The 27,741-nt window shown below is 37.6% G+C and overlaps 1 protein-coding gene across 8 annotated transcripts in view; it reads right to left on the reverse strand.

Annotated features, from left to right (window-relative positions):
* PDE4D (phosphodiesterase 4D) overlaps window positions 1–27,741 on the reverse strand; it is a 1,156,670-nt gene that overhangs the window by 171,666 nt on the left and 957,263 nt on the right. For all 8 annotated transcript variants that reach the window (XM_084880599.1, XM_084880598.1, XM_084880600.1 and 5 more), the window contains 2 exons: window positions 14,164–14,355; window positions 2,326–2,362 (listed from right to left, as the gene is read on the reverse strand). In XM_084880599.1, coding sequence (XP_084736725.1) covers window positions 2,326–2,362; window positions 14,164–14,355 — 229 coding nt within the window. The remainder of the gene's footprint in view (window positions 1–2,325; window positions 2,363–14,163; window positions 14,356–27,741) is intronic.

Below are 27,741 nucleotides of genomic sequence, written 5' to 3' on the forward strand. Positions count from 1 at the left end.
CTTCTTCAAGGTGATATGAATCATCAAGCTAATCATAAGTAAACTCTTCTAAATACATTGTGGATTACTTTCAGGCATCAGATATGCCTATATATTACACAGAGTTGGTTTATCTTCAAAGTTATAATTTCTAAGGGTATTAAGTACACATTTATTTAAACAGTTTATTAACACAGACTAAGTGATATTTTACACACACATATATATTTCTTAGTGTACTGAAATTCTATTAGTTTTTTAGAGATTATAGAGGTACACTATAGAAAATATCTGATTATTTAAAAGAAAAGATTCCCTTAGAATTTAAGAACACTAATGATAAAGACCAAGTCAGATTTATTAATATATATTAGAAATTAATAAATACTACTTGAAGTAAGAAAGTATCATGTACAAAATATTTTTTCATTTTTTATCATATATTTAGATATATTCAATACCTAGAGATTTTAGTTAGAAGCAGGAATAGCTACCTGCACAAGCTCAGGTTGGAAGACTGTTTCTATATTTGGTGATGGTTATTTATATATTTTGCCTGATTTTATCTTTTCACTCCATTCTCAGCTCTTAGAAAAAATAATGGGTTCTCATTAATAGGCAATTAAAAATCTTTAGCTTTTGATAATTTTGCTATCACAAAACATGATTAAAACATGTGAGCATACATTATTTTGAGCATAGAAATAGAGTTACTAGAAATAATTTATGAGTTCCACAAAACCTTAAGCAAATAAGACATGAACTGCCTGAAAGGGATGGAGGTTTTATTATACTTTTAATTGCCTTCATTAATTTAAAAACCACTATTATACAGTTGTATTATTTATGCATTCATTAAATGTTTCATCTAAATTATAACAATTAAAACAATTTCAGAAAACTTGAAAAAGTGAAAGCATTATACATAATTCTACTATCCAAACACTGTCATTATGCATTTCAAAAAAACACCTAGTGTGACATTTTGTGAGTGAAAAAGCCCTTACTGATAACACTAAAAATTCATTAAGCATTTTATTTTGTAGAAATTATGCTATTTATAAGCCTGGTATTCTTTCAATCTCTTAGCAACCTTATGAGGTGGGTGCTCTTGGCACTGGCACTGTCATTTAGGAGGAAACCCAGCTTGGAAGAATTCAGTGACTAGCCCAAGGCCATTCATTTAGCAGGAGGTGGAGCTGGGCTTTGAACTCAAGCTTATCATTATATAGCCTTTCCCTCCAATTTTACCAACTGGAAAAAAAGAAGTCTTTGAGAAGTTTAATTAGTTGCCCAAGGCACTAGAGCTAGTCTGACATAATTATTTTTTTATAATCTCTCTGGATTACCCATATTCCAATATTTAACATGTCTTGTTAATAGTCAGCATTGGCTTGAAACCTGTCTCATGCCCCAAGTTAAATCAGTTTTGTCCTAAGTCTGTCTACACCAGAGGCTCTCATCTTTCCCTGGAAAAGTACTGGGCCCAGATTTTTGAATTCAATTGCAGATTAGAATAAAAGCTTTCTAGGTGATTCTAATGCATAGCTATGGTTGAGGATCATTGGTCTAGATCACATGTGTCAAACACAAGGCCCGCGGGCCAAATCCAGCCCGCCAGGCCTTGCAATGTGGCCCGCACCACGCTGTCATCACTGCACTCCGCTGTCAGTTTATGACATTGTCAGTTTATGACTGTTCAGTAAACCATTCGGCCCGCGATTTAGGCTGGATTTTAGATTTTGGCCCCTTCTCTGATTGAGTTCGACACCCCTAGTCTAGATAAAAGAAAAATCTGGTCATCAACCATTTTACATATATTTCAAAATGCTTTAGATCATTTTATCAACTTCTAGTATTTATGTCATGTGGTTAAAGTATTTTCATGATGTGTGTATCTAAAAGGAACAAATAAATACAAATACATCACTCAGTTAAATCTTTGTACAAATGACATGTAAAAAAAAAAGGAGTAAATAAAGCATGAGGCTGAATTGGAATATTCAATTTCAAGCACTGATCACGTACCTAATTATACTAAATGTGATTTAATCCATGGTATAGCCTTCTGCTTTTAGTGCTATGTCAGTTAAGAAAGCATGGTCCCATTTAAATGTCACTTAAGTAATCTGTAATTTGGAGCAAAGAAACTCTTCAGGTGTATGGGTTTATAGGAAACGGACCAATATGGCCAAGGTCACATGTTCTAGAATTGCCTTCGAATTACTTGAATGAACCATAGATTTTGTATCTGTACTTGTGCTTGCTTGTAGATTTAGAACCAGAACAAATCCCCCAAATTAAATTTTGAATGAGAAACCTGCCCATGCACCAAACTGTGCTTACCTGAGCAAATGGAGTCACAATCAAGTCATCTCCGTGTCTGGAAAATAAAGCAAATCCAGTGTTAGCGGTTATCAACTAACTCTTGGACCACGTTTGATCAATGTCGAATGATAAAGGTCCACTTTCATAAATTCCCATAGAGAATTACAGTAATTCCATCCTTATGCTTCAGCACAAGTTCTTCCCAGCCACTGGGATGAAAGTATGTCTTCCGGGATGCTAACTACTGTCCAGTTCCCTGAGTAAGAAGAGGAGCTTCTAGACCATCAGCCAAGGTCACTGCTGCTTATTAAGCACGCAGGATATGCATTAGTAGAAACAGAGTTTAAGCAGTGGGGCCTGAGCTTTGCTCGCTGTAGATATCAGGAAAGAGTACTGTGGAAGGAGCCAGCAACTGCAGTGGCTTTGGGGAGAGGCCCCTGGTCCATCTACCATGTGAAGGGGATGAGCATCGCGTGTTCGGCATCATGGTGTGTGAGTCTTGGATGGGCTGGGAACTGTAGATGACATGGGACTGCATCATACGCTAATAAAAACCCAGGGCAACTTCTCAACTGACTCACGTCCAGCCGCTGTAATTACAGGGGAATGTTACCCCGTGTGTGCTGTTGCTGCAGCAACCCTAGCTACACCGAGCCTGGGATGCAAGAGCAAGGTGTCAGCATGACGTGCCCCAGAGGGACAGAGAAAGGCAAGGAGAGTTGTGCAACGTGGAGAAAAGTGTGAAACCAGGGCCCCGAGTTCTTCTGCGGCATTGCTTAGCGTGAATAATTGGTGAGAAGGATTTCCAAAATCTCCATGGGACAGTTCTTGACCTGGCTGGCTGAAGCTGTTTAATCAAAAGTGAAGGCAGTTATTCGACACAGAAAGCTGGTCATGACCCTTACTTAGAACCCTGCAACGGAACTGCTCAGTCACTCACGGACTCTGAGAAGGACCTAAGTGACCCAAAACAGCTCTCAGGAAGTAAGCTTCAGCATACGGGTGACGTTAGTGAACGGGTCATTAGCAATAATTGGGCCAGTTGTTATGGTCGTCATCAAATTACACAGAGATCTTGAAATTCAGAGTGTGGGAAAAGAAAAAGCAGAAAAGGTTGGAACACAATTTAAAGGAAACCTGTCTTATTTTGCATCCCCTTAGTTTCAGAATTAACATTTTTTTTTAGGGCCACCTGTTTTTGGTAGAGTTTATTCAGATAGCCAAAATTAGGGTAATATGAAATCTAGATATTTTCCCAAGGCACACTGTTTTCTTCCATTTTATTATTTGCAATTGCCTGACTGCAAAGTTTATTTTCTAAGAATTAAGTCATCTTGACTAAGGCACATCATCCATGGGAATTAATCTCTGGAAATAAATTTTCTATTTTTTTTTTACATGAATAACATTGGTTTGAATCACTCTAAGCCCAAAAGGGTGTGAATGTATTTTAAAATACTTAATTCTTTCTTTGGTTGTATTTCATTCCTAGCACTATAGATGTATTTAGAATACATTATATTTAAAATAATTTATAGGTCTTGCTTTCTTTTTTTTGTCAAAGCATAGAGACAGTTATAATTTTAGTGAAGATATTTTACTCTTTTGTATTACTCAGAAATTATTTTTTTGCCCAAATATCTCAATTGTCTCATTTTAGTAACAGTAAAATTATTTCTAGCATTTTAGTGACAAATATTCTCACTAAAGGGCAGATTATATACTATATTCTTTTCTTTTCAAAATTGTTATGCTTACATTATCTTTGAGTATGTACTGAATATATAATTCTAAAATCTTGTCTTTGCACCTCAGTATTAAGATGCCTTATCAGTCTCACTGTCACAAGTACAATAATGCATGCAAAATATATATTATTTTGTATATGGAAGAAAATGTATATACCGTATTTTCCGGTGTATAAAACGACTTTTGAAATGAAAAAAAGTCAACTGAAAATCGGGGGCAAAAGACCAAAATTGCACAAAAATTACCTGCAGATCTTGATGGCAAAGTAAGTCTTTTCTTTGAAGTGGGGGGTAGTCTTATACAGCGAATATAGGCCTAAACCTATGTTTTAACTGTAAAATTAGGGGGTCGTCTTATATGCCGGAAAATATGGTAAGCATATTTTAATTGTATCCTACAATTTGCTTATCATAAAAAAATATCAGATTTGGTAGTTAAGATTCATAGAAGATCATTCTGTTACTATATATAATTTGGCTTAAAATATGTGTGGGTTTTAATGAATTGAATATATATACACACAAAAAAAAACACCTATGGTAGAAAATAACTCTGAAATGCTACACTAAAGCAATTTTCAAAACAAAGAACATTATAAAAAAGGAAACCAAAATAACTGAAGTATTAGAAGGGATTATAATACCACACAATAAGAATATTGCTGCTTCCTATAATTGGGGAGATGCTAGATTCAAATTTGTCTGGAGACCTGAAATTGTATTTCCTGATGACATGACTTTTCTGGAGAAGATTAAACAACATTATCTTTCACTTAAAGGAAAACAAATAAACAAACAAACATAACAACAACACTTTTTAAAAAAAGCATCTGGGGTATGCTTTAGGAAAAATTGCTTCTTTTAAGAATTGGAGTACTTATGGGGACTGGTGGGGAAAGAGTGAGGGTGGAGGTGGGCTCATAAATAAAGTGTTGACATTGTGTGTGTGTGTGTATGTATGTTAATGTGTGTTTTGTGCATACATATGCATGTTGATGTGTGTATGTATATGGATGTTAATGCATGTGTTTGGTATGTATGAGTGCATGGAGATATCTGATGAGGAGATCAGTACTCTGGTAACAGTCACAGCAGTCAATGCCATGCTGGTCTCTAGTTTCACGTGTGGAAAGAGGTGCTTAGTCACCAACCCTGGGCCCCATGGGCTGAAACAGTGACCTCCTCCAGCCCAGGTTGAGGGGGCTGCTTCTCCCCTGTGCTTAGCAAGAAGTACTTGAATTACCCAGAAGTTGTGTTTGCCAAATATATTGATTGTCTCCTTTTGGTAATAGTAAGATTATTTCTAGCATGTCAGTAGCAAATTTCTCAGCAAAAGGCAGGTTATGCACTATGTCCTTTTCTTGCCAACTTCTTGCTGAGTGAGTCTCAGCCAGCACTACTTGACGAAGGGGAATAGAAGAAGGCTTAAAGTGTGCTATTGAATCTTATGTTTTTCCAAAGTGGATTGATCCTGGAGTCAAGAAAATCCTTCTGCCTTGGGCCATCCTTCTCCTATTTGTTTATCATCTTCTACCCTATTTTTCTATCCTGATTCTTTCTGCAATAAGAAGCCAGAAACATTGGGAAAAACTAAAGGAGGAAAATCCAAAGGCAAACCAAACCCTCTTACAGAAACCTCATTGGGAACCAGAAACTTTTCCATGTTTTATCATCACCAAGTCAGAAGAAAAAGGAGATGCAATTAATTAGAAGAAAGTTTACACATTACTGAGCAAAGAACCCCAATCCTATGATACTAAGAGCATTAGTGGCACAAAGCAGCTGCTGCCTCTGAATATCAGGCACCACAAATTTCAGCATGACAAGTGATCTCATGAACCAGCCCACTGAAGAGAAACCACGGGTTGGGGCTTACTTTATAAATCCAATCTTGCAAAAACTTTTGATCTTCTGTGCTTCATTCTGTTGCTATAAAACTAGAAAGAAGTTCGCCTCTGAGTTTGTCAATAGGATTAGGGATTTGGTAAACATACGGAAAATTGGTATTTTGAAATCCTGGTGTCTTTCTTTCCTTAAGACTCAAAACTATCACCCATTTATTAATTCTACCCTTGATTTACCCCTTTTAAAATTATAGAGAAAGAAGTACATTCTCATTTTTGATATGTACATAAAATATTTCCAGGTGCCTAAGCTATTAGACAACACCGAAAAATTAGCCATACCTACTCACCAGTCTCCACTCCCCTGTTCATTAAAGTACAGACCTGAAATAAACAAATACCTAACATAATGTACTATGAATCTAAATCTGCTCTAAAAAGTAAAGTCTTACAAAATTAAAACCCAAAAAATCATATAACTTTAGAAATAGATATGTCCTTAGAAGTTATTTAGTCTTCTGAAACTTAAATAACTTGCTCACTTCTTATTAACAATTTAAAAATTAAAGACTGGCCTGATGTTGGCCAAAAAAATCCTAAAACAAGACTCCTGAATTGGCCCATGTGTGCTCATATCACATATACCGATGATAAAGCAAATGAAATCAGAGTTAATGCAACATAAGCAAAAAAGTTCTCTAGTCTATAGTATAATCTTTTCTTTACTTGTCATAAAATAAAAATTTAGGCTTTGTTAGGGAAGGTTTATGCTGTCCATACATGCCCTCAAGTGTGTCAGTTATATGATGGCATGAAAGACAATTTGTTTTCAAAAGTATGTATACAAATATTTTCTAATTTCAAAAAGAATCTAATGAACAAAATAAACTGATGAACAAAATAGAACCAGAGGCATGAATACATAGAACAGATTGACAAATGCCAGAGGGAGGGGAGTGAAGGTGGGGGCTAGGTAAAGGAATTATCCAAGAACATATGCATAACCCATGGACACAGACAACAAGGTGAGGGCCACGGCTGGGGGGCTGGGTGGAGGTGGGCAAAGTGGGGAGGAAATGGGGGACATTTGAAATAGTGTCAACAATATAACATTTAAATTTAAAAAACCTGTCTTGTACATGTGTGTAGACACACTCACTAAACACATTTAGTTATTTTATTTACTAAAAGCCGACACAATAGACTTCCAGAAGTGTTGATGGCACCAGTGCTTGTCACAGAGCTTTGAGTGCTGACTTCCATGGAGGGGAAGGAGAAAGGGGAAAGGGCTGAGTACACAGCAAGCATCCACATGTGCCCTCACTCTGTGTCCTAGGACCAGGCTCTTTCACAGTTTACTTTATGTCACAGGCCCATGATTAGCGTCAGTGGCCCTGTTCTCTTTATCTCCAGGATGGGCTCCGTGGGAGAAGATTTATGAGTAGCTAGTACAATAATGTTTTAAAGATCCTCATATGGTAGAAAGATTTGGTAGATTAAAAGGACATGCACGATCAAGTACAGAGTAGAGAGTAGTGAGTGTGAGCACAATACATACATGCATGCCTACTATGTACCAGACACTGAGCTCTACTGATACACGGTATTTAATTATGATGGCTCTGCATTAAATTGATGCTCGTATTCCTATTAAGATAAGGAACTAGGCTCAGCGAGCTAACGTCTCCCTGGTGGTGCCCTTGGCCGGTGGTAGAGTTCATTGGTTTCCAATGCCACGCTGAGACCTGGTACTTGCCCAACCGCACGCTCACTGGTCTGCACCAAAGAGAGAACAGGGAGTGAGGTTTTATAAAAGCTAAATTCTTTTAGAAAACGCTTTATTTTTTACTTATAAAGTGATTGTGTATGTTGATGGAAAGTTGCTTGTTAGAGCCCTTTATTTACAAAGTGAGCAGTTAGTAACCCCAGCTCAGTCTCCTGGATAAAGACTTACTGAGTCATGAAATCCTAAGGTATAGAAATGTGCAGTGTAGCTGGATTTAAATGCAGGCTTTACAATACTGTAGTTTCCACCACCTCTGCTTCCTGCACCCTCACATCGATTCAGCTATGCTGAAGCCACAGAGTAATACATATTCTAGACTCTAAAACAGCACTGCCCACAGCAGTTTGTGCAATGACGGAAACACTCTCTGTGTTGTCCAATACATTATCCACCAGCCACATGCGGCCACTTAGTACTAGAAAGACACCAGGACGTCAAGTGAAGAACTGTTTTATTCTTTTATTTAATGTTAATTCACTTAATTAAAAAGCCACATGTGACTAATGGCTATTGTGTTGAGCTGCACAGCTCTTGAGCAATCTTTACAAAACTTCAGTTAGATTTCTTCCAAAAAAAGACATTAATAATAATAATAATAATAATAATAATAAATAATCCCAAAGTGTGCAGTCAATACATGAAATCAACTCCATAATTTAATGTAAGACTTCTTTTTATCAACTGCCTTCTTTTAAGCTTCTGTAAAAATATATTCACAATTGAAAATAGCCATGATTAGATGAAATTTTTATGTACTTTAAAAATTTAAAGTACTTTATTTTATTATTATTTTTTAGATATATTTTATTGAATTTTTACAGAGAGGAAGGGAGAGAGAGAGAGAGAGCTAGAAATGTCGATGAGAGAGAAACATCAACCAGCTGCCTCTTGCACACCCCCTACCGGGGATGTGCCCGCAACCAACGTACATGCCCCTGACTGGAATCGAACCTGGGACCTTTCAGTCCGCAGACCGATGCTCTACCACTGAGCCAAACCGGTTTCGGCAATTTAAAGTACTTTAATGTACTTTGAAAAAATCGCCCAAGGGACCTTTAGGTAACATATAAATCAGAATGCCTGTGTTCTGATTTTTCTGAAAACAAAACAAATCCCCATCCTCCCAAAGAAACACTCACCAAAACTGAAATAAAAATAAATAAAATAAAATAAAATAAAATAAAATAACCAGCCTAAGAAACAAAACTGGCCATGGTGGAAATAACAAATTTAATTTGAACTTCTCTAAGTCTCAAAGCAGGCATGGATATTAGGCATGGAAACATGCGATCTGCAGGCAGGCATGTTCTTTCTAGAAGTGAAACAATGGTCTTGGGATCATTCATAACATTTGCTAGGGGACAAAGTCCTTCACTGAATTGCATAAGTGATTTCCTGTCACAGTGCAGCCTCCCACATTTGCTGAGGTGCGAGCTGTTCTTTCTCTTTCTGCTTCTAACTTGTCTGCATTCGATGAGAGGAAAGGAGGAACTAATGCCTCACATATGTTTTAGATATACCTGTAGTAGTCAGTGACAGCAAGTTAGTTTTTCAATCTAGGCTAAGCAAAACTCTGAAGTCTCAAGACCCTTCAGGAAAGCCAGCACAAAGCCCGAGAGAAACGGCCATAAGCAGATGGAATCAGTGGGGATGTTTCCTCAGCACATCTGACCAGGCCCTCAGAGCCCCGTGTCTGCTACTTCCGACTTAGCTTTTCTTGAAGGCTCTCTTTCGCCGTATTTGTGAAGGACATCTTTATGTCTCATATTGCAGGGATGTAGGGAGGAGGATTTAATACTCCCTGCATATCTTATGTGAAGAAACACATCACATAATTGTTCTAGCAGTGTGATTAACTTTCCTTATATGGCTTCGGAAATAATACAGAATGCATTAAGAACAATGCACCAAGGATCTAACACTGACAAGCAAATATGTAAAGTGATTGATATGTAAGTGGAAATAGAGATTTATATAGAAATAAATTTCTATTTTTAAATTTCTTTCTTTTTTTTCTTTTTTCTTTTTTTTTTTTTTTTTTTTTAAGACAGAAATGCATGATTCGAACAAAACTTTTATCTTGTTTTCATGGATCTATAGCATCTCAAACAATACACTGGCATAAATTAGGTGTCATCAATAATGGCTAAATGTGTAAGAAAATGATACTAATTAAAAATGCAGCCAACCCCTCAGTTGAGAAAACATTTAGCAAATGATATGACAATCTTCTGAGCAGAAGCTGCCAGGAACTTCTCTGCCATATATAAGAATTTTAGATGCTGAGTTTAGCCTAGTCCTGGAGAATTACGTACATATATATATATTTCCAAGAGTTGGCCACATATTTTCTTTATTTCTACTCTAACCAATCTGAGCTGTTATTTTATTCCTAAAATATAAATGAAAACCAAATGTTCACAGTGCCGACTAACTAATTTGGTCAACGTATTTGGTCAGCAGGTAGTTCTGTTCCTCAGCAGTCTTCCTTCAATGGTGCATAGCACTTTGCTTAAGTGGCTTCATCAAAATAATGTTCTTCTAGAAACCATCAAAGTGTTTGTTGTATGTCTTTAAAAAGGTTAAGCTCTCAGGACCTTAGATCTCTCATCTGTAAAATGACGTAACGAGTGTCCCTATCCATGGGACTGTGAAAAGTGCCAAACGAGAGAGCAGAGGTGAACATACTTGGAGAAGTGCAGGGTGGCATACGCATGTAATGGGCCTATGGTCACTGTTACAACCATCATGCATCTTATCTTCTCCTTGTGCCTCACCTATGTAATGAGTACCTATTTATAAATAAATAATAAGGTGATGACATCCTGTCTATTAGGAAGTGATAGTTTCCTTCTCACTTTCTCAATAAATTAAATGCTTATATTTCAACTTAAAGAGCATGTAAAGTTTTTCCAAAATATTTCATTCAAATAAATAATCACAAACCTTCACTGGTACTGCTTAATTTGAAATTTCTAAGGGGTTTTCTTAATAGGGAAGCGTAACTAGAACAATACATATAAAATCACCCAGAGCATTTCCTTTCATTCTTCTTCTCCTCTGGGTATGCCCTAACACACACACACACACACACACACACACACACACACACACTCACACACATACACTCACACACATACACCACAAACACCCATTCTGTAAGCCCTTTGCATCTGGACCAGCCTCTTTATCCCATCACCAGTCCCTTGCCCTGGGCCTCCTTCATATTTAACCTTCTTTTTTTCTGTGGATTTCAACATGATCCACTTTCCTGCATAACTTTGGTTTATAATCACTCAACAATAGATTAATCAGAATGCAATAAAAGTAAGAATGTGACCATGCCAAATCCAGCTACAAACCGTTGTGGCTTTTAGATCCCATATACTGTATTCAAATAGTCTTTCTCTCCTGTCACAGTTCCCTACTCACACCAACCAGACTGTCATTCCTTAACTGAGCCATGATTTCTGTTGCCTCATGTTAATGCAAACATTGCTCCTTTAGCCTGGCTTTCCCTGGATGGCAAACTCTCCTAGTCCTCTCTGCTTCCATAGTTTAGTAAATGCCTCACAGATAGTGTTACTACACTTTATTATAAAGGTCATAGTGTGTTAATTATGTGTAAGAGAATGACTAAATGTCTTAAATTTCAAGCCCAAGAAAGTGGGATAAAAATAACAGAAATAGAACCATTGGAAAAAGGAAGTTGTTTTGGGATGAAGAAGAGCAGACACCCTTAATAAAAGGAATTAATGATAAATAATAGGCAAAAATAGGTTTACAGTTGTGAGTACACAAAAACAGTTTATTCTTGTATTATCATTTATTAATTATTGCATTATTTTCTGTGAGAGCAACTGTAGACCTGTATTATTAATTAATGAGTGTGATGTAACAGTTGAAAAAAAAAGTGTAAATTTCCAAATGCAATTAAGTGCTACAGATCTAAAGCTCACTTATTAATGAAGAACATGTACAAATTAATGATTGTGAGACACAGTGGAATAAGAAAGTGCAGATTTACAGAAAGCGTTTAAGTGCTACAGATCTGATCTGGAGTTCACCTGAGGTTGCAGGGCCAGAGATACTGAGCAATACGTTATCTGACAAAAGCTGATAGGTTAATACATACACAAAATCGCTTTCAAAATAAGAGTCCAAAGGGTGATGGGCTATACTTTGGGGCAATACAGTTAAGGGGTGATAAGAGGAGCTGGTAAAGGAGAGGTCTGTGAGTAGGAGGGAACAGAGAACACAACAATGATAAAAGTGAGGAGATGAAAACCACTTTGCACTTTGTCTAATAACTGGCAACATGCCTTGGAAGTGGAATGTATTCATTTCAAGTTTTTAATGAATGGATTTTCAGAGGTCAATATGAATGGGAGATAGACTTCAGAATATTAAGGCAACACAACACGGTAAAGAAATGTAGAGGACAGATGTACATCTTTGGGGAGATATAACTTATTGAAGAATTTTAAGTGCAAAAAAAATGAATAAAGGAAACATACGTATTTTTTGAAAGATAGCATAGACTTGTGCATTATTCAAACAGACAGTGAGATGCTTTTCACTGTAGTCCACATGGACACAAATTAGGGTTCACATACTGTCTTTTCCACTAACCATTTGATCTGAGATCTGTCATTCCACAGATTATACATCATTTGACATCAAGAATATTGTTTTATGGCTTTTGTATATTTCCTGCAATGCTTCACACAGGGATAGATACCCAGTAAGAGTTTAGTAATTCAGTATTTGAATAAAAATTGGTTGCAGTTTAATTGTTCATTCCTAGGGAGGCCAGAGCATTAACTGTATTCTCACTTTACAAGTGTTAATAAAATGGCAACCCACAGCTATATGTTGTGAAAATGAGGAAAGTACAATTTCACTTCTAAAGCCCTATTCAGACCTATTGGTGACTGTTAGGATTCCAAGAATAACTCTAGACTGTAAAAAGCCTCATATATGTTAATCCCTTTAAGGTTAATTGCCACCTGTCCTGAGTTTCTGAGATGGTATCAGAAGAAAATGGTAATGTTGTTAGATAAATATCTAGATGCAGATGAGGGAAGTGGGGATGACTACATACAGAGGGAAGAATTGCCATAAATGACAGTGCAAGGTCCTATTTAGAAGCCTTCCCAAGTTAGAAAGCTGCAGAAAATGACAGTAAACACAGGATTGGATTGTGCTGAGAAAATGAGCTAATAATAGCGTCTGATCTGCAAACCTGCTTATCATTTTTAATTATTTTTAATTATTTTTCTAAGCTGTACCATCATTTATTTTTTTAAAATATATTTTATTGATTTTTTACAGAGAGGAAGGGAGAGAGATAGAGAGCTAGAAACGTCGATGAGAGAGAAACATCGACCAGCTGCCTCTTGCACACCCCCTACCGGGGATGTGCCTGCAACCAACGTACATGCCCCTGACCGGAATCGAACCTGGGACCTTTCAGTCCGCAGACCGATGCTCTACCACTGAGCCAAACCGGTTTCAGCTGTACCATCATTTAAATGATATTTACGTTTGTCTAATATTTTCTGTGCTTGCCTCTAGCAATTCATATTCCAAAAATTGTTTAATTTCAGCAAACCCCCACAAAGACCTCTCAGATGATCTGTTAAACCAACACTAACATCTGTGTGTCACATCCATTGAGATATATTAAAAATGCTATGCACTGTAATAACAAGGGGTTTTCAAACTGAGCTTAAGGCTTTTCAAATTTCTAGAAAATATGCATGTGGCTAGGTAGCTAAAACTCAGGACCAACATGAATATAAGCTAACTAGAGGCCCAGTGCACAGATTCATGCACTAGTTGGATCCCTTGGCCTGGCCTGTGCCCTCTCGCAATCTGGGACCCCTCAGGAGATGTCAGGCTGCTGGTTTCAGCCGATCCCCACAGGCCAGACTGAGGAACCCAACGGTGCACGAATCTGTGCACTGTGCCGATTTTGGCAGGACAGGCCGAGGGAACCCAGAGGTCCACAAACCCATGCACTGGGCCTTTAGTATGCATATATGATCTTTGGTTAATCTCTTTCTACCCTCCCTTCTCCCCGCTTCCCTCTGATTCAGTCTGTTCCATGTTTCCATGCCTGTGCATTGAGTGTCTGCCTCCTGGTGGTCAGTGCATGTCATAGCTACTGGTTGAACAGTCAAATGTTTGCTTAGACTTTTATATATATAGATGTGTTAAGTGTAAATGTTTCCATTAAAAATTTAACTCTCACTTTTTCCAGACAATGTATCTATGGGAAAATAAAATTTTCTTATCAAGAGTGACAGTGTCTCCAAGTTAAATATACCATTTATCTTTAGATTGCATGTTTTCCCTCACCATTCTTTCTAAATTCTAGAACAATACAGGCAAAGGAATACCATTGGTTTTATGACATCATCAACTGTAAGATAAACTAAGTTGATTTTCTATAGAAGCTCCCTCTTCTACTTACATATCACTGGCGATGGAGGAGTTCCGGGACATAGACTTTGGAGAGAGGTCATAATCGCTGTCGGATCGATACAGAAACGACTCGCGACGTTGACTGTGGACAAAGTTTGCTTGGAGAATTAGCCCAGATCCTGGGCTGGTCATGGGATCCAAGGGACTCCGTCCCGCAGATGTGCCATTGTCCACATCAAAACTATAAAGGAAAGAGGAGAAATGACATTGAAGTGAATATTTGCATGTTGACATTTTAGTAAAGGGAGATTTCAGTTTAGAAATTGACAGTGGGAAAATTTATAGCTGATTCCTGGTGTTAAAAAAAAAATAATACTACAATATACAAAAGTAAAGAAGCACATTGACCTCATACTCTTGTCTTCCTAAGCTTTGGGATACTGATACTTTTGTTAACCAACTCAATACAAGAAGTTCCCCAAGGGTGGGGAACATCTGGCCCATGGACTGTATAAGGCCCTCAAAATCATTTGCTCTGGTCCTACCAAGATACTAGTGGTGAGTTAATTAAATGTTTGACCAAATATAGCAGGCTAATTTTCAAGTTGATAATTTTGTAGGCCCTCAAATATTCAAATGGCCCTTAGCAGAAAAAATATTCCCCAAATCAACTTTAGTTAAAAGGAACCATTCTGAAAAGAATAATTCCCCTAAGTACAGAATTCCTTTCAGGAAAAGAACACATACATAGTCATTGACTAAATATTTGGGTTCAATTCAACAAGTGCTTCTTATATACCCAATATGATTGCTTCCCTAAACCTGGGCTGGCTTTTCTCCCTTTCCACCTATACTTATCCAATCATCAATTTCTATTGTAGCCATTTCCCTCCATTCACTGCCAGTACATTGAGTCCATGGTTCCATCAACTCCCACCTACCGTGTTTCCCCGAAAATAAGACATCCTCCGAAAATAAGACCTAGCGCATGGAAAGATAAGACATCCCCTGAAAATAAGACCTAGTGCAACTTTGGGAGAAAAAATTAACTTAAGAGACTGTCTTATTTTCGGGGAAACAGGGTATATATTATAATAGCCTTTAAATTTTTCTCTTGCATCCATTTTCCACCCTGTATCAAGAGTGATTCTTCTTAAATGATAAATCTATGTCATTTGTCAATTAAAACCATTTCAGAAGTAGCTCATTATTGTCCTCAGAATAAAGCACAGATTTCTTGGTTAGACAGAAGAGTCCTATTAATCCATTTTCAATTATAGTTGACCATATCCACAGTCTCAACATCGCAACCCTGCTCCATCAGGCATTTCAGCTACACTCATATTGAGCCACCATGTCAGGCTACCACTGTCAAATTATTTACCTGCCTAACTGTATCCATTCTTGAGAATTTAGTCTTTGCTTGAAAGGTATGAGATGCCCTTCTTTGTGCTCTCAAGCCACTTTCCTACTCCTTATCTGTAGCATTAACCAGGAATCGAAGGGCTTACTACTTGGTCTCCATCCTTAGACTGTGAGCTCTCTGAAAAAGGAGGCTCTGAGTGTTCTTAGCATCTCAGAAACCATTACTGAGTGGTTTGAATGAATGCCTGGATGAATAAAAGGCACTGTGCTTGGCAATATACAGATTGCAGAGTTGAGGGGGAAAAAGAACCACACATGCACAGTTTTTAACATCTAGATAATCTTTCCACAAAGAGCTTTCTAGTCAAACATCAACGAATATTAAAATAAAGACACCTCACATGTGTTCTTTCAAGAGGAGGAAGATAGTTCAGATATGTGGTTAAAGATTGCTGAATGGATAAATAAATGAATACAAGTTTAGTTGTTACTAACATTTTCCTCAGTAGAACCTTTATTCAGGCTATTTGCCAGCTAATTTCAGAACATTATTTTATCCATTGGAATTATTAATAAAGAGTGTTATAACCCAAATATGAGAAGCCAAAGTAGAAGAAAAAAGCTAGGGGTTGGATGTTTCATGAATCACCTATGAATCTAGGATTAAATAAGAATATTGACTCTAAATCAAGCCACCTATTAAAAAAATAGGAAAAACATAATGTATTTTCCTATTTAAAAATTTCTTAGAATTGTGTCACTTTATAAATGCATTGCTTTGGTCCTTGAAGGACAATGAGAGATTATCTAGTTTAAGACTCATTTTATAGAAAAGAATACTAGCTCCTAGAAAAGTTAGTTAACTGACCGAAGTAACTAAGCTAACTGGATTCAACCATCTATTATTTCAGAAGTTCTTCCAGTTCTAATGTATAATTATGTAAACTGCAAATGTGTGCTAATAACTGTGACACCCAAACTGGGGACATTTGTTTCACCTAGAAAGATGCCACTTCATGTATGTGCGTATTTTGGCAATCCTGAGTACACATCTGAAAGACATGCAAGACCTCTGAATAAGAGGAGGGTAGGAGGAGATTTCTGTTTTAAGACAGTAGTCATGGAAGTTCTTCTGCGTAAAGATGACTATGTAATCATGTGAACACATAAAAAGGATTTATTTTTATGCTCTTGAAAATAAAGATATTTTTAATGTTTTATTTATTTTAAATTTCATTACATTTATTAAAGTGACATCTATATATGTAAAAGCTTAAGCGACCATTACAACCAGACAAGTGTATGACCAGATGACTGGCTGGTAGCTATGATGCATACTGACCACCAGGGGGCAGACATTAATGCAGAAGCTGCCCCTGGTGGTTAGTGCACTCCCACAGCCAATCTTCTATGGCCAACCAACCTCCCACAATCTATCCACTGGGTCAGTTTGCCAACTGCCCACGGTTCCTCCCCCTGGCCGGCTGGCTCAATCTGGACTGCCTCAAGATGGGCCCAATTGGCCCCAATTGCCAGCCAGGCTGAGGGACCCCTCCCATGCATGAATTCATGCACCGAGCCTGTAGTTGATTAATAAAATTGTATAGGCTTCAAGTGAACTATTATATAATACAACATTTGTATATTGCATTATCTATAGGCATACCATCCTAAACATGCACAATCTTGTCTGTTCTTCCATTAAAAAAAAAAAAAAGTGAGTACCCCCTCCTTGCTATGCATTATCAAAAATATAGGAAATAAAGGAGAACAATTTTTAGTTTAGTTTTCTTCATTCAATTGAGTAAATATTAATATAACTCCCAAATCAGCAATTTGTGTTTTTTATTATTATATTCTTCTAATTACATTAAGCAAGTCTTTTCTTTTTCTTTTTCTTTTTTCTTTTTAAAAATATTTTATTGATTTTTTACAGAGAGGAAGGGAGAGAAATAGAGAGCCAGAAACATCGATGAGAGAGAAACATCGACCAGCCGCCTCCTGCACATCCCCGCCCGCAGCCAACGTACATGCCCTTGACAGGAATCGAACCTGGGACCTTTCAGTCTGCAGACCGAGGCTCTACCACTGAGCCAAACCGGTTTCGGGACATTAAGCAAGTCTTAACTGAGATTCTCCACTATAAGATTTTAAAAAATAGAAAAATACTGATAAATATGTTAAAACAATTAGCATTACCTTTTAAGGGAAAAAATCTTAATAGGTCACAAAATACTTAATATGGCAGATTTTATTGATTTTTTTTACAGAGAGGAAGGGAGAGTGATAGCTAGAAACATCAATGATGAGAGAAACATCGACCAGATGCCAATGTACATGCCCTTGACCGGAATCGAACCTGAACCTGGGACATTTCAGTCCGCAGACCTACGCTCTATCCACAGAGCCAAACCGGTTTCTGCAGCTTTGATACTTTTCTTTGCAGGATGTAATATAACATATTGTCCACTAGATGGAGGTCATGTTCTTAAATAAGAAAAATCTGTTGTAGAGTATGCTGTGTGAAATAAGACAGAAGGAAAGTACCATATGATTTCACTTATATGTAGAAACTAAAGAACAAAATAAACGAACAAATGGAATAGAAACAGACTCATCGATACAGAGAACAGACTGATGTTGCCAGAGGGAAGAGGGGTGGGTGGCTGGGTAAAAAAGGTGAAGGTATTAAGAAGTAAAAATTGGTAGTTAACGGAATAGTTATAGGAATGTAAATTATATTGTAGAGAATATAACCAATAATATTATAATATCTATGTACGATGCCAGGAGGGAACTGCAAATATCAGAGGGACTACTTTGTAAAGCATATGATTGTCTAATCATTATGCATACATCTGAAAACAATACAAAACAATATTGAATATAAACTAGAATTGAAAATAAAATATAAAAAGACTCATGTAAACATATTAAATATTATGATAAAAATAAAATCTCACAATTTATAGGAAGTAATTACCAAATATTGATAAAATTATGTCAATCTAAATATTAGTTTACCAACAGATTGAGAATACAGATCTAAAGATGGTCACTGATATTTTATTAAACTTTTATTTAAAAAGCAACAAGACCTTGAGAAGCCTTAACTGAATTTCCATAAATAAAAATGGAAAACCTATTGGGTTGGGGTAAGGTCACAAGAGTATCATTAATGGTTTGGGAAACTAATGACTCTAAAATTTGGTAACAGGTTTATTCAGAATATACTTTTTGGAGGGAGGTGCGTACAGGATCTGAGGTTATGTGCAAGGTTGATTTCCATTACAGTCAATGATCCTATAATAAAAATTAATTATCAAGAAAGTGTAATGCAATAATATTATAGAATCCCTAGGCAGAAGTATTAGCAAATGCCAGTATTGGTGAATGATTTTACAGAAAAACAGACTTCATTATGAAAGATTCAGTAAGCATTTTTTTATAGTTTCTTCTACAACTTTAGATTAGAATTTGAATAAGTACAGAGATTTGAACATAGTACTTCTCTATAAAGCAATATAACATGACGCCACAGAGAAGAAAAAGAACAAAACATGACACATCTGTGTTAAATATTATGTAAATAATAAATTACTAAATTGTATTATACAGGAAATCAGAGAATGCGATTTAGACAATGAATATAAAGGAAGTTTAAGAAGCCAAAGGCTATGTTTCCTTGAAGGGCAGATAAAAATGTCCAGAGTAGAGTTAGGATGGGAGCCATAGACGGAATGTCTGTGCCTCTCAGAATTTATATGCTGAAATTTAATTCCCAATGTGATCTTATTTGGAGATGAGGCCTTGGGGAAGTGATGAGGTCAGGAGGGTGGAGCCCTCATGAATGGAATAAGTGCCTTATAAAAGAGGCCCAGAGAACTCCCTTGGCTCTTCCAACATGTGGGAAGTGGGCCCTTACCAGACACCAGATCTTCTGGTACGTTGATCTTGGGCTTCCCCGCCTCCAGAACAGTGAGAAATAATTTCTGCTGTTTATGAACCACCCCATCAATGGCACTTAGTTATAGCAGCCTGAAAAAACTGAGAGAATGCAGGCAGAGGGTGTGTGGTACAAGTGAAGCAGCAGAAGCAAACCCAGGAAGGAATAAGTAAGGCAAGCATATAAAACAGGACATTTAGTCTGGCACAGTTTGAGGGGTCATATTATTGAACAATAGTGGGGACCTATAAAAATGGCAATTTCATATGGTTTAGCTTAATAGGAAGGGCTAAGTGTGTTTATGGAAAGGATTGGAATAAATACAGAGATTTGAACATAGAACTTCTCTATAAGTCAATATAACATGAAGCCATAGAGAAGAAAAAAGAACAAAACATGACACATCTGTATAAAATATTATATAAATAATAAATTATTTAATTGTGTTATATAAGAAATCAGAGAATGTGATTTAGGTAAGGAGTGTCAGAAGAATCTTATCATACAGAAATATGTGGAGAGGCACATAACAACTTTTAACATTGACCTTAGGGGCGTGAAATGGGGAAGATTATTCATATTCAGTTGTATACTTACAAAATTTTTATTGGCTAAAATAAGCACAGTGATTTTGAAATGAAAAAAAAATCAACAAGTATAAAAATAGATAAATAAATAAATAAACCAAAGCACTATCCCCTTCCCACCAAAAGGCTTATTAATCAACTTTAGACATTAGAACTAAGGAGCTCCCCTTGAGAATGGTTGGGTTTGGGGCAAATCAAGGCAACACTTCTTCATTAAAGGAGTAGTGATACCTGAGTTGAATAATGACGGTGATAATAATAACTAGAATGATGAGAATGATAAAAAAACGTTTGGAGCACTGTCTATGTGCCAGGCATTGTGCTCTATGCTTCATATACATTACCCCATTGAATCTTCACAATAACCCTTTGAAGTAGGCACTATGCTTTCCATTTGACCCACAGGGAAGTTGAGGCACAGAGAGGTGGTTCTATGTTCAATGTGTTCACGGTTATATAGTTTGTAAGCGGGTTTCCAACTCAATTTGTCTGATTGCAGAGCCTGGGAGAATGGCCCTGTGTTGGTCTCCATTGCACAGCCTCCTGTTAACCATTAACATCTCTTAGCTTCCTCACCTGGATGCAACATCAAATGCTAACTCTTTGAAAGTAACATTCAGATCAACTTATAGACCAAGGCTGATCCTGGGATGAGGTTTTAATACAACCCCTATTGGGAGGTGGGGAAAGACCCAAAATGTGCCTGTTCGGATGGGAGTTAGAAATGTAGGTTAAATGCCAACTCTTGGTTCTGCCACTTTCTAGTTGCGTGCTCTTGGGCATGTTTACTGTACCTTGCTATGCCTCCTTTTCCTGATATCTAGCTCTAGGGCCACTATATGGATTAGAAGAAGAAAACTGTCAACATGCTGCCTGGCAGCTATTATATTCCCAATATTTAGCAGCTATTATTTTTATTGTTATTGCTCTCTACCTCTGAGGGAGACTTGCCATCTGGGTCATCCCCTCTACCTGGGCACACCTCTTTTCAAAGAACCCAAAGGGAGGGGTGAGCGAGAAAAGGAACTGACCACTGGTCAGTAACATCACCTGAGTCAACCCTGACCATCAATGAGGTGACAGATGCTGGAGTCAGATCATTCTTACAAGTTAGCTGCCTTTACATCTCCACCCCTCTCCACAGTTCCAGTGAGATAACATTGGGCAGAAGGTGGAGACTGTTGATTTTTCTCTAGATATTCCTCACTGAGGAGAAAGAACCATTTCCTGCTGGGAACTGTGGAAGACATGGAGGTACCAGCAGCCTGGGTGGGACTCCACCTAATATAATGAGCAGAAACAGCCTCTTAGATCTTAGGTCTCCAGCGACTGGGTATACCCTGGGGACTTCAGGTCATAGTTACGCCGCTATTTATTTTCCTGGGCCCGACTCTCCCCTGTATAATGAGTCCCCTGCAGTCGGTTATATAACAAAATCCATTTTGGTGCTTGCCACTCCGGGGGAGGGGGTGGTTCATCCTTGAGGTTAATTGTAACCAAAGTTGGATAATTACTATTGATAAAACATATGATTTCTCTTTTTCATCGTTTATTCATTGTGATCAATGCCACAGAACTAGGAAACCTGTTCCTAACTAATGCCAGTGATATTTCTCATTCAAGATTTCCCTGAGGATCAAATAGCTTCTCTGGAGTTAACAAAAGCTGCTTCTCAAAATTATTTAATATTTACTTTGCTCAGATTAACCACAGAGACGAGAGTGTAGAAAACAGTATTTTACAATGATAGGCACAAATGGCAATCTTCCCTGAAGAATAAAAATCTGCATCTCACATTTAAACGGGATGCCCTGAGAGGACATGATATTTAGCCACGTCAGTGAATTATACAGGTAAGCGAAATATGCATGTTAGCTTGCAGAATATAGATATTTGCACAGAGGTCTAACATTTAAGCACAGGAACATTTTTACCCTTTATTTTCACAGATGGATTTTATAAACAGAAGCCAGGAACAAAGGTGAAAGGTGCATGCTTATTTATCAGTAGAAATATTAGACGATTTCTGGAAACATTTGTTTCTGACTCATCGATGACACTGAGTAACATAGGAAAATAAAGCGATTCAAGATGAAAATCATAGCGTGAGTTTGATATTTGGACCAGGAACCAGAAGGGACAAGCTGGACTTGCTTAGTGGGTTTTTGCCAAATGAAATGGGATAAGGCCATTTTTTAAAAATAAATAAAATAAAATAAATAAAATAAAATGCTTATTAGATCTAAAACTTTGAAAGCCCAAACCTAGAATTGTTTTGTTTGAGGTTTATGTTTTTTTAAAAATGATGATCTTAAAACATTTCTTAATGGAAACTCTGCTTACAAAGGGATCTCAAATGGGTCCTACTGTGTGCCTGCGGTGCTGGGAGGTAGAGGCAAAGCCTGCAAGCAGCAGACTAAGGTCCATATTTACAGCAATTCTCTAGAAATAATCAATAGCTCGAGTTGTAAACGCATATTTAACTTGAATATGTGCTGACGGTGGGAAATCTCGGTTTTTGTAGTGGTTGTAGCCCTTCATTTACCTGAAAATTTCATTCAGGCTTCTCTGTGATTAGAATAAAACAAGCAAGCATGCATTCCTTCCCCTCTGCATCTTGTTTTCATTTGTGGATCTCACGAGAAGGGTACGCATGGGAAGAGCAGTAAAGCACAGATCCCTGTGAGTTCCTGCTTACCGCCCCCTAATGGTTTCCTATTCAAAGTAAATACTGTTGGTGCCCAGAGCAGGCCATCCCCAAATATCCCATCAGAGCAGACTGGTTACTTCCAAATAAAGTTGCTTGACTAGCAAGAAGGGCACCTTCACCCTCCTTTGTCTCCTCAAACACAGGAAGTAAGTCTTCCCCATGGAAGGTATCCTCCTAGCTTGAGGGGGGACTAAGAGAGACACCCTTATTGCTAAAGTTAAGCAATCCAGGGCAGAAAAGCTGACATAAACAAAGTGGGTTATTTCTTTACTAAATTTACTACCCGAACCCAAACGTTCTTTAGATTTCTCACTAAGGAACACCCAAACCCAAGTGTCTGAAAAGCAATGAAAAAAATTCCTTGGGTGAGGATTAATTAACAAAAAAGTAAAATAAAATAAAATTGCCACACCAATTGCCTAGCCTTTTCTAGTCTCTTTTCCTTTTATTTTTCTTCTCATCATTTATCAGCCTCTGCTAAACTTTTAAAATTTTATTTTACCCTTCTCATTGAATTGTAAGCTCTACAAATTCAGGGATTTTGATATGCTTTGTTCATTAATGTATCCCAGCATCTAGAATAGTGTCTGGCACATGGTAGCTGCTCAGTAAATATTTGTTATGAATGAATTAATATTATTGGATTCAGCACTACTTACTATAACCTGGTTATTATTTACTATGGAAGCCTGTGTGGCTCTACTTCAAATGAATGCTATTATTATTATTTTTATTTTGGCTAGGAACTACTTTTTTAAACAAAGAATCTTATCATCAAGGAGGTTCATTAGTTTTTTTGAATGAATCCTCTGGAAAAGCACTAAGAAAGCTGGTGTGTTAAGAAGCATTTTAATAGGGTTATTTTGAATATACTCTTGTCTGACCACCAATCAGCCATGGCATCAAGGGAGGGTTCCAGATTTTATGGCACATGACGGTTATGCAATTTGGAGAGTCCGATTTTAAAAATGCAAAAAAAAAAAAAAAAAAAAAAAAAAAAATTCCTACTTTTGCAAATTTTACAAACTTAAAACTATGTGAAGTGGCTACTCCTCTCTTTTCAAGCTTAGAAATGGCCTAAGTTAGTTAGGGGCCTGAACCTGATCTTCATTAGTTTCACAGTAAACCTACATTTCAGACAGTGCTAGCCAGGAAAAACAATGAAATGGCTGAAAGTGAAAATGGAGCACCATAATTTTCTTATAGAGGTTATTTTTTTTTTCATTCATTCTTCTCTTCTCTTCTCTTCTCTTCTCTTCTCTTCTCTTCTCTTCTCTTCTCTTCTCTTCTCTTCTCTTCTCTCTTCTCTTCGCCTCTCCTCTTCCCTTCCCTTCCCTTCCCTTCCTCTCTCTCTCTCTCTCTCTCTCTCTCTCTCTCTCTCTCTCTCTCTCTCTCTCTCTCTCTCCTGAATTTCCAAAACTTACGGTACTCATATTTTCCAGAAATTTTATTTATATTTGTACATGTTTATTCTTCTAGATCAGTGATTATTAACTTGTTCTGGAGGAGTAGGAAGTGATTCCACCAGGTTGGATATTAGTCACCTTGAAGGTCTGAAGAAGGACATGCTTCAAACTACACCTGTCTCCACAAAGGTTATGATTTTCTTTTTGAGGGGGTAGATTTTTGAAATGTGGTTCTCAGAGACATCCCTAGCTATTCAGGCATTTAGACTTATTAAGAATTAATTGCCAAATGACTAAATTGAATGAATAAGAAGTATTAAATCATGAATTCCCTTGTGAAAATACCATTTAAAATGATATATAGAATAGATTAAATAAATCTAGGCAAAATGATAACTAAAAACAAAAACTGTAATAGTTCCATTATAATAGCCTTGAAAAGTATAACAAATCTTATTCTTTCCACTCATGAATATGAAAACTCATACACATGTCTTTCTCTGGGTCTGGACTCTCCCTCACACAGGTCAGGAAATAATTCAGACTCCCTACTATTAAATCTATTTTGGAAAAGTGATATTACTCAGATTCTAACCTCAAGAATCCAAGCAGTGGGGGTAAAAGGGAACAGAAAAGGGCTTCAGAGAGCTGTGTGGCCTTAGATGCCATTTCTTTAGTCCTACCAAAGTTACAACAATCTATATATATAAAAGGCTAATATGCAAAGTGTCCCCTTGGGATTTTGAATGGGAGACCAGGAGTTCAATCACTCACTATGACGTGCACTGACCACCAGGGGGCAATGCGGAAGGAAGGAAGGAAGGAAGGAAAAAAGGAAGGAAGGAAGGAAGGAAGGAAGGAAGGAAGGAAGGAAAGAAGGAAGGAAGAAGGAAGGAAGGAAGAAAGGAAAAAAAGAAGGAAGGCAGGCCCCAGCTGGCAGATGGAAGGCCCTGATCGCTGGCCAGACCTAGGGATCCTACCCATGCAAGAATTTTGTGCCCTGGGCTTCCAGTTATAATAATATTATCCTAGTCCAGACTACATGGCTCAGTGGTTGAATATCAACTTATGAACCAGGTGGTCATGGTTCAATTCCTGGTCAGGGCATGTGCCTGGGTTGTGGGGTTGATCCCCAGTGTGGAGAATGCAGGAGGCAGCAGATCAATGTTTCTCTCTCATCATTGATGCTTCTTCTCTCTCTCCTTCTCCCTTCCTCTCTGAAATCAATAAAAAATATATATTTTTAAAAAGGAATACTATCCTATGACTTCCATAAACAATCATTTTCTTCTGTAATCTCTAAAAATATATCATGGAGAATAAAATCAAAGATAGGAACCCTCACACTGAACAGCATACATCTTGTTCTGTTATGGGCACATTAAGATAAGCTCTCCTTGTGAGTTTCTTATATTGGGTGAAATATACGTGCTTGCAAATTATCTTCCAGAGGTTTTAGGACATTGTGGAGAGATGCCAAAGAGGCTGTGAGGTCTATGTCAACAATGATTTTTGAAGAGTAAAGCTGTTCTTCACATTTCCTTGAAATGGTTTTGAATACAATCCTGACTAAAGACAAACGATCTTGGAAAAGAATAGAACTCACTAATCCGGACCATAAACATGGCAAATTCTGCTTGCTGTCTGCCAGATTGCATTCTCCACTTGCTCCTGGGCATATAGGAAGTCCTCTTTTCTATGTTTCCCTTGCAATTACATGTAACTGGATGTGAGTGGAAATACGGCAGCTCACTTGCAGGACTGGCTCATAACTCCTCCCACACGCTCCTTCCAGGGCTCTTCTCTTTTGGTCAGCTGATGCCACGAGGTGGGAGGACCCTGGTCCCTTAAGGAAAGTAAGGAGAAGCGCTCCGCTGTCTTCCTAAATACTACCCTGCACAATTACTTGGTGAAAAATGGACGTATATTTTTAAAGACACTTAATTTTGGACTTTTATTTGTCAGTACAATAATACTTAATGTACTACATTACACCAGACTTAATTGGCAGGACTGAAAGCATATTCAACTGTCAAACACTTCACGTTCAATCTACCTCTAGACTGAAGGAGAAAAAAAAATCCAAAAAACTATGTCCCACAGAGGCCCAAGTGAACATTTCTTTAATTTTACCATTTTCACACTTGGTTTAGCTTCCACAACCCCACACCATTTTCCTGGGCTACATATATTTTCACTAAAACATTTCTTACCATCCAAGTGCTTAAGAAGCCTTAGAGAATACGTGGATAACCATTACACACAGCTGTAGTTGTTCTGAAAAGGGGGAAAGCCAGTCCAGTTCTGTTCTGCCTAATGGCAGTAGGCAAGGCTGGAAATGTTTTTTTCTGGAGGATCAGTTCAAGCCTGATCTCTTCTCTAATCAACTCAAGTTGCAAAGCGATGTCACTGCTGACTTTTGCTCAAATTTTAGCCATTAAAACGCTTTTTATTTTCATGCAACGACGTATTCTCAAATATTTGGATAATATGCCTCCATTTGTGCCATCTCATCTATTTACCGGAGGATCAGCTCAAGCATGAAGCTAATGCACAAATTTGTCTCTGGATCATAGAGGAGACACGGGATGAGGTGTCCCTTTCCCTCAGGATGTGGACCCATGCTCCGCTTGAGACAATGAGGTCTCAGGACTATCAGATCGAACGAATGTGGACATTTCTAGGGGCATGGACCACAGTTTGTGGAAAAATCTAGAAACATTTCGTAGCTTACTAGAACCACTCATCACTCTTGACTTATTTTTTTATTTTTTAATTAGGTTATTTGTAATGGAAACAGGCCTCAATTGGTTCTTTTGATTGAGGATGCTGAAGGTTGAGTCAGAAGCTGAAGGCCCTTCCTGTTCTCAACTCCTAAACTAATGCCCTCTAGTGCCAGGCGTGCTTCCGTGGAGGAAGGAAAGGGAGTTACCTGGACATTATCTTTGGCTATAGCTTCCGAACTAGTGGAGGAACGTGCAGTCGTGCTTCCCTTCCCTGAGCTTCACACAGTACTGGCCTGAGAAACATGAAGTTGTCACCTTTAGAAATAAAACTCAGATGATCAATATAGACTGAAGTGACGGAGTCGATCATAGATACAAGAGTACCCATCCCACAAATGTTCCTCAGCCAGTGCTGTTGCCAGATACCACTGGGAGGGAGTGCCATTCACCGAGAAGACATGTGGCTATAGTATAATAATTGCATTGAGCTTCTGCTTCTAAATGAAAATGGGATCTCTCACTCACCACCACCCCTGCCCCCACCCTCTGGCCAACCAAATTCATGGAGAGACTGTTTATAAACCCTACTGACTTGCCAAATCAAAGCTAAAAGAAATGCGTGATAGTTTTCTAAATACATTTGACCTTTTCTCTAATCATTTTAAGTCGGGAAGAGATGTCATTGCTGACCTCCCTTGCTTAGACTTTAACTGTGTTTTCAAACGTTAGCCACTAACATTCCTTTCATTCTATGCAATGGCATAGCTCAAGTATTTGGACATAATCATCCATTTGTGCCCACTTACCTATTTTCGAGATAAATTCTGATAATTCAACTATGTGTACTTGTTTTTATTCTTTCTTTCTTTTGTAGAAGTTATTCTGTG

This window comes from Pipistrellus hanaki (genome assembly GCF_964339955.1).
Source record: "Pipistrellus hanaki genome assembly, chromosome: 4".
Classification (NCBI taxonomy): Eukaryota; Metazoa; Chordata; class Mammalia; order Chiroptera; family Vespertilionidae; genus Pipistrellus; species Pipistrellus hanaki.